This window comes from Parus major, chromosome 5 (assembly GCF_001522545.3).
Source record: "Parus major isolate Abel chromosome 5, Parus_major1.1, whole genome shotgun sequence".
Lineage (NCBI taxonomy): Eukaryota > Metazoa > Chordata > Aves > Passeriformes > Paridae > Parus > Parus major.
The window spans coordinates 10,889,164-10,897,468 of NC_031774.1; the positions used below are offsets into that span (position 1 = coordinate 10,889,164).

Below are 8,305 nucleotides of genomic sequence, written 5' to 3' on the forward strand. Positions count from 1 at the left end.
TTGCTGCTTACTATCTGTAGTGGAACCAGAGTCCTACAGTCAGTGAGGGTACACAGACTGCAGGAGCCAGCATTAACTCCTCATGGAGCCTCATCCTTTGTCCTCCCATAGAAACAACTGACAAACTCCTTTGCACCCATTAAAAGTCCCTCTCTCTTCTTGCTCTTGGGACTTTATTCTGCAAATATGGTGCATAGAGAATATGATGTTATTTGCATAATTCTAAAAATTAAATTATGAAGATGCTGAAAAATGGGAAACAAGCAAACTAAAGCAACACACACATACCACAGATATGTTCTTCTATCACTCTGTTGAAACCTGAAATTGGAAGACTACCTCTTCCCTCTTCTGTGGCCAATTAGGCTCCCCAGCAAGCCTACTTTCTCTTCAGGTTTGACAACCACTTGCTCTGATAAATGGAGCACTGCAGTAGGTCATGCTTCAGATCTCCCTCCTGTGGGAACCCCTCATGACCGTGAGGTGCCAGGCCCAGCACCCTGCATGGCTGGGGATGCAGACAGAGAGACATCCTCAGTGCACCCCATACTGGCCTGAGACACAGCCACTGCTCAGGAACTAGACAGTCGCTTGAAAACACCATGCACAAGGAGGGAAAAAAAAGGCTCTACTGATCATTGCTTACCAACACAGGACTCCCCGGAAGGAGAATAGCTTCCATTGTCATGGAAACCGCTTCTGCACTCACAGTGGTACCACCCTGGGAGGTTAACACAGCGTGAATGGTTGTGACACTCAATGATCCCCTCTGCACACTCATCAATATCTGCCTCAGAGAAAAACACAAGCCAGCCAGGAAATTAATTTCCTTTGACACCAATACTGTAGGTTTGTTTTTTAAAAAATCTTATTGGTTAGGAGTTTTTTTAAAGATTTAAATTAAATGGAAAATAAATAAATAAATAAATAAATGGATCAAGGTTTATTACAGTTCCAAACAACAAACATTTAAAGCATGACTCACATAACAACAATAAAAATAACAATAATACATCATGTAATCTGTTACAGACAAGACATTCTTTTACACCATAATTTGAAAACACAAAGCAGACATTGCTCCTTGTTCGATTATTTGTTTGTGTTGGGGATTTTTGTTTGCTTTTTTAACTTAGAAATTACATTTGTCTGTGCATTTAAAGCATTGCAGAACAGGCTGTCTACTGAAAAGGCAGTTTCAGCAATATTCCTGCTTTACAAACTGCATGTGCCAGGACACCTTGGAAAGAAAAAGCATTTTCTTCAGGATTTGTGTTTCCAGCATTCAGCTGAAATATTGGCAGCTATCTGGAACTGAAGGTGCTCAGAACCCTTCACAAACACTTGTTAATCTCTTTTGTTTATACGATCAAAATAAATACCTAGTACAAGTGTAACAGTGTGTGACAAACAGAAAAAGGAGTCCACGTTTCAGCTGCAATAAAACCCTTAGCTGGAAAAGAGTAAGGCAAATGACATCAAGCCTGTAGCAATGGAAAGATGCAGCATGATGAACACCCTGCTGAGTTTGAATAAATGTGCTGTTTTTAGAAAGGGGTTTCTCAAATTCGGTAACACGTTTAATAGAGATTATGGTAACTGCCATAACCTTGGCTAATCATGGCTGGCACCTGGCTGCTTCACCCCTTTGAGCATTTTTCAGCACATTTTTTAGGATTGTAATTAAAATTAGCAAACTAATTATATGTTAACTTTGTGGTAATTTAAGAAGCCATTATATTTTCATTCCTCTATTCAGCTCAAGCTTTTTTTTTCTTCTTTTTTTTTTTTTTCTTTTGGACAGCTTTCAGATGGGTAACTTATCAATTATTCCCAAACAATTCCCACTTTCACCCACTGAGGTTTTTTTTTTTCTTGGCACACTTTAAATGTGCATAAAACTCTGCATACCAAACAAAAAAAAAAAAAAAGTGGTGAAAATGGGTTTGGAAACTACATTTAGCTCCACAAGCATCAAAGGATAAATGTCTCATGATCCTGACACAAGACTGAGTTAAAGTGATTAATCACAGAATGTAGCTTTTATCTCAATTTCCAAAATACATACACCAATATGGTTTCATGGACTGCACTGGAGTCATGCTGATGCACATGGAAATCAATTTGAATGAAGTATCCTTCAATGCAATCCCATTTTCTTACATCTTACAAGCGATATCATAGAGAAGTTTGATTTTTCCTCATTTCAGTAACAATATTTTTTCTTGTTGAAATACGGCTGAGAAACCTAAAAAATGCCATTTTCCAAGATTCATGTTCACCCTCACTCAAGCATGCATAAAGTTACCGACATAACAGAATCATAAACAGTATTTATTTCTAGTTTTATTCAGCTCCCATCTAACAATAAAGTCAATTTTTAAATGCTTGAAGACCTGTCACTGCTGCCACCTTTTCTGTAGTTTGTACTTTGTGGAAGCTAATTTTAGTGTTAAAACACTGCATGAATCTAGCTGTCCATCAACAGTGAGTGCTGCTTGCAAACTCAGACACTTTCAATTCATTACATTCATTACATATACAAATGGAATTTATAACCATGATCCTTTCACATGTCATGGCTGATAAAACAGGTTTAATCCTATTTGGAAAGTGAATGACTTTGCTACTGCAGGTCAATTGCAAATGAATCTATCTTCTTACTCTCTTTCCTAGTATTGGATTGAAGAATGTTTCTGTTTAAAGAGTGCTTCCTTTTCAGTCCCATACTGGACTTCTATTTGTTCAATTTTACATTTTTAATTTACAAAATTAACAGAGTGTTACTAAAGCTCATTTCTAAACTCTAGCCCTTTCAAAACTATATGATTTAGGCTCATGGTAAAAGACACTAACTGACTAGCTAGCTACTTTTCAGAAAGCCTGTCTGCCAGGGTACCAAAACTAAGCAGTACTTTACTCAATGGAAGAAGAGCTGTTAGGTTTTGTCTCTACATTATGTAAAAAAGTAAAATCATACATAAAACTCTTTCAAGACTAGATGACTTCATTGTGGCAGTACCATACCTGTTACAGCTTTTGTTACAGCTCCCTGATGTGTAGGGAGACACTAACCATTTTCTTCAACCAGCAGAGCTAGGAAAAAAAGACTTGCTTTCAGTTTTACAGGTTCTTCCTTTGCGTCCTCAATTTCCTTAAACCAGTGGAGCTATACCAGCATTGTCCAACCAACACTAGGGGCAGTGGGCAAAGGACCAGAGAAGCTATGTGGGCTTTTTGGGAAAATCTGCCATGACAGACATCACAGGAGTGGTAGCAACTAGTAAAAAACTCTTCAAGCTCTACTTATTACCCCTACCTCTCCTCTTCCGGTTAAGCTCAGCACTCCTCCCTGCTTCCCAGCCCAGCCATCTCCTGCATACAGGTGCCAGATACAGGCTGGGAGGATGGTGCAGAAATGGGGAAGCAATTCTCCCTCTGCTCCTGCAGCAGATTAAGATTCCTTTGGCAGCACATCAGCAGCATCACCATGTGATATGATGTGCTTGAAGAGTGGTATCAACAAGGAAAATCTTTAATGACATCTCTGTTTATCTAACACATTACTATTTCTTGAAGAGGTGCACATAAACACTGAAAGGGTAGGAAATACCATGATGAGTTCTGTAAGCTTCTCCTATGATCTTGTGCATTGTTTCTACCATGTGTATAAACACAGGTCTGCAGGAACAGGAAAATATTATGGATGTTTTAGAAATTGAGATTTAGGATGCTCAGAATACCCAGAGAAAAAAGCAAATAACAGCTTTATAAAATGGTGTGATGCAACCTAACCCACGGATCAGATCATCTCCATGTGGAAGGGTTGACTGACACAGGGGCAGACGTGATGATCATACCTGAAAGGGTGTGGCCTTCACACTGGGACTTGCAACCTGTGGCGGGCAAAATACAAGGTTTTGGAGGGGTAAAATTGGCAAAAGTCTCTAAGAGCATTATTCAGATCGAGGGCCTGGACGGAAGATTGGCTAGTGTACATCCATTTGTCACTGACTACAAGTGTCCCCTGTGGGGGAGAAACACCATGTCCCAGTGGGGAGTCAAACTAATTATCCCTGAGACCCCCCAGGATTTTTAGAAGCGGCCACTGTGGAGCACTCCACTCAAAAGTTAACATCGCTGGATGACAATCCAGTCTGGGTGAATCAGTGGCCACTCAGTAAGCAAAAACTCAGGGTGCTCAAAGAGCTGGTGGAGGAACAATTAGCCAAAGGCCACATAGTAGAAACAACCAGCCCCTGGAATTCCCTGGTCTTTGTAATAAAGAAGCCAGGGAAAGATACGTTGCACCTCCTTCAGAATTTTAGGGAGTTAAACAAGAAAATTTAGGACATGGGGTCATTCCAACCTGGGATGCCGTCTCCAACAATGCTCCCACAAAACTGGCAATTGGCAGTCCTAGACATCAAAGACTTTCTTCCAAATTCCCCTACACCCAGCAGATGCACCACGGTTTGCCTTCTCAGTCCCCACAGTTAACTGGAAGGCCGCAATGAAACAATACCACTGGAGAGTGCTACCTCAGGGAATGAAGTCCAGTCCCTTTATCTGCCAGTGGTATGTAGGGTCATTATTATCCCTTGTTCGTGCTGAAAAAAGAGAAGCCATCACCTTACACTGCATGGATGATGTGCTTGTGTGCTGCCCCAATGACACTATACTGCAACACACTTGACGTAGTGGTTAAAGTTTTAACCTCTGCTGGATTCCAACTGCAGGAGGACAAAGTTCAAAGGATGCCGCCTTGGAAATACCTGGGCCTGGAGATCACCGTGCAGACCGTTACTCCACAGAAATTTGAAATCATTAGTAATCCCAAAACCCTAGCAGATCTCCATTCCCTTTGTGGGTCCTTGAACTGGGTCACACCCTGGCTAGATCTCACTAATGAGGACCTAAGTCCCCTACTCAATTTACTGAAAGGGCAGAGAGAGCTGCTTTCTCCCAGGGAACTGACCCCAGAGGTGAAAACTACTATTGAAAAAGCACAGAGGGCCTTAACAGAAAGACAGGCACATCACTTCAAGCCTGAGCTGCCTTTCAAATTTATTGTCCTGGGAAAACTACCACACCTACATGGGTTGATATTCCAATGGGCTGAAGGGCAGAGAGATTCACTCTTAATCACAGAATGGGTCTTCCTCTCCCATCAATGACCCAAAGCCATCACCAAGCCACAAGAGCTGATGGCTCAGCTGATCCAAAAAGCCAGGGTAAGGCTGTGGGAACTGGATGGTTGTGATTTGTGTGTATTCACCTCCCGGTCAGACTTTCTGGGGAGAGAAAACACTCCCCTGAGAAATTGACCAAAGAGATGTTTGAGCACCTGCTGCAGAGCAATGCTAACCTCCAGTTAGCTCTGGACAGCTACGTTGGACAAGTATCAGTCCACGCACCTTCACACAAATTGTTTCATGAGGAATTCCACCTCATTCCTCGTGAGAAAAGGAGCCATAGGCCACTCAAAGCTCTTACAGTGTTCACTGATGCATCTGGGATGTCCCACAAGTTGGTGATGACTTGGACATATTCCTAGACTCAGCATTGGGAACCTGATGTTGAGTTTGTGGACAGGTCACCCCAGGTAGCTGAACTGGCTGCGGCTATGAGAGTCTTTGGGAAGTTTTCAGCCGATCAGTTTGGTTACTGACTCAGCCTACGTAGCAGGGGGTCGTGTCCAAGCCAGAGCAGGCAGTTCTCAAAGACATCGAGAATGAGCATCTCTAGGTTGCTCTCAAAACTAATTTATTTAGTTTCAACTCGAGAGTATCTGTTCCATGTGATTCATGTGAGGTCACATACTGATTTGCCAGGCGAGATCACAGAAGGGGACCATAAAGCAGATTCTCTTGCCGCCCCAGTCAAAAGGGTATGTCTTCCAGATGTATTCCAGCAGGCCAAGCCGAGCCACCAGCAATACCATCAAAATGTGTGAGGACTGACCCGTCAGTTCCAGCTGACACGGGGTCAGGCTAAGGCCATTGTAGCCACCTGTCCCAGTTCTCAGCTCCAGCCAGTGCCATCGCTGGGTATCGGGGTTAACCCACAAGGCCTTGGGAGCTGCGAAGTGTGGCAGACAGACATGACACACATTCCCAGTTGTGGTAGCCTTAAATATGTCCATGTGAACATTAACACAGACTCTGGGGCAGTTTATGCCTCTGCCCACACAGGAGAAAAATCTGTGCATGCCAAACAACATTTGGTACAAGCCTTTTCAGTGCTGGGAATCCCTAGGGAAATTAAAACAGATAATGGCCCAGTGTATAAATCCAAGGAGTTCCTAGAATTTGCCCAGCAGTTGGGAGTGGAACACAAAACTGGCATTCTCCCAAGGTCAAGCTGTGATTGAACGCACTCACCAGACACTCAAACAAGTCCTAGCCAGGCAGAGCAGTGCAACAGTGTAGATGTCACCACGACAAAAACTCTGCAAAGCCATGTTTACCATCAATTTACTGAACTGTTCCTTTGAAAACATCTCCACTCCCCCAGTGGTTAGGCATTTTAACAGCGGTGATCAATTTACGTTGTCACAACGTCCACTGCTCTTAATCAGGGACCCAGAAACCTGGCAGCCCCTATGAACTTGTCACCTGGGGGTGCGGCTACGCATGTATGTCCACCCCTACAAGCCCCAGATGGATACCTCAGAAGTAGGTAAAGCCTTTTGATCCCAAAAACCCAGCCCCAGCAGAAGGAGATGGAAAACAAGTGGCAGTTGCCTCCAAGAGAAGATGCTGCTGGGAAGAACAAGAAGAAGCCTTCCTGGCCTCTGGCTTCTCCCTGACCTGCACACCCTGACTGTAATCATGCCTTAAAAATGTTTGTTTCCTTTTCTTTTGAAAAAAACTACCTCACACTCAAATTCATGATGAACCCTACCCCTGTGGTCATCCTGCTTGCGCTGGGCAGTTTGACAACTGCCTGGATCGTCCCTCAGCCATGTCAGAAGGTTTGGGTGACCCTGGCATAGACACTCCAGCAAGAGAACATCTGTCTGTCCACCGCTGCAGCAAAGGACCCTACGTCTGCCTATCTGGTAGGAGTTCTATTGCAGGCTGGAGAGTTTCCAGCCAGCCTTGACACTCCCAGGCCCAACACAGTTCCCAAAGCACAGAAGACTCACGTGAGGCAAGCTGTAGTAGTTAAGAACCTTGTGCAGGAGTGGTTACCAAAACTGCCCAAGGCAGATAAGGTACCCCAAGAATTAGAGCTATTGGGTTCCTCCCCAATACCTTACTGTGTTCACCTCTTTTACAATGCATTGCCTGATTCTAAGCTCCTTAACAATACAGTGTAGCTTCAAGAGGAATTTACAGAAAAAAAATGGTGTGGTAACCTAAGTCACATTACGGAAGACAACCCTCTCCACTCACATCCAAAAAGCCTCCCTAAAGGTCTATTTCTAATTTGTGGAGATAGAGCATGGGCAGGAATTCCATCTCAGCTTTGAGGAGGGCCTTGTACCATAAGACAACTGTCCCTGTTAGCACCCAACCAAACCCAAATTACCAAATGGTTCAGAAAGACAATTCAACTAGCAAAATCCATAAAAGGAGTGCTAATTAATTAGACCCAAATTGTGATTCTGAAATTTTTCATTGAGCAAAATCAAAAAAAATTGCTGCATCCATATTCCTTCCATGGGTTGCAGGTGCCAGAGCACTAGATGAGTTAGGACACCTGGAATGTTGGGTAGTCAAACAGGCAAACTTAACATCCATCGCCCTCAGTTCCCTCCTCAAAAATGAAGAGAACACCAGACAGGCCACCCTCCAAAACAGACCGGCCATAGATTTCCTTCTGCTGCTGCATGGGCACAAATGCCAGGAATTTGAAGGACTTTGCTGCCTAAACCTGACCTCGAAAGCTCCCAACATCCACATAGACCTCCAAGAGATGAAGAACTTGATTGGACAAGTGAAACAAGAATCTGAGGACTGGTTTAGCGAGCTGTTCAAAGGCTGGGGACTCACAGGGTGGTGGACTTCAATAGTTAAAAAAATCCTGTTGTTTTCTGTTATTCTGTTCCTGATTGTGTTTGCATTCAGGATTATTCATTGTTTGATTTTACAAGCTCTCTGTAGTTTAATCTCTACTACCTCAGAAGTTAACCACATGGAACTAGCCAGCTGAAAAAAATATAACTGACCTACCAATTATGAGTGGTGGACAAACTCACATTGTGTGTCAAAATAAGCCCAAAGCCCTGCTTTTACTTTTGTATAACAAAATAATGTTCCTGGGACACCCCATTGGCTGTAACCCCCCCTCCTTATCT

General features: G+C 43.2%; 1 protein-coding gene across 3 annotated transcripts in view; it reads right to left on the reverse strand.

Annotated features, from left to right (window-relative positions):
* The window catches only part of NELL1 (neural EGFL like 1), a 333,120-nt gene that overhangs the window by 23,806 nt on the left and 301,009 nt on the right, over positions 1–8,305 (reverse strand). The window contains exon 16 of one of the 3 annotated variants that reach the window (XM_015631301.3): positions 647–721. The exons of 1 other annotated variant lie outside the window; for it this stretch is intronic. In XM_015631301.3, the coding sequence (XP_015486787.1) occupies positions 647–721 (75 nt within the window). Of the gene's footprint in view, positions 1–646; positions 788–8,305 lie in introns of all 3 variants that reach the window. One more of the 3 variants, XM_015631300.3, reaches the window with a different exon arrangement.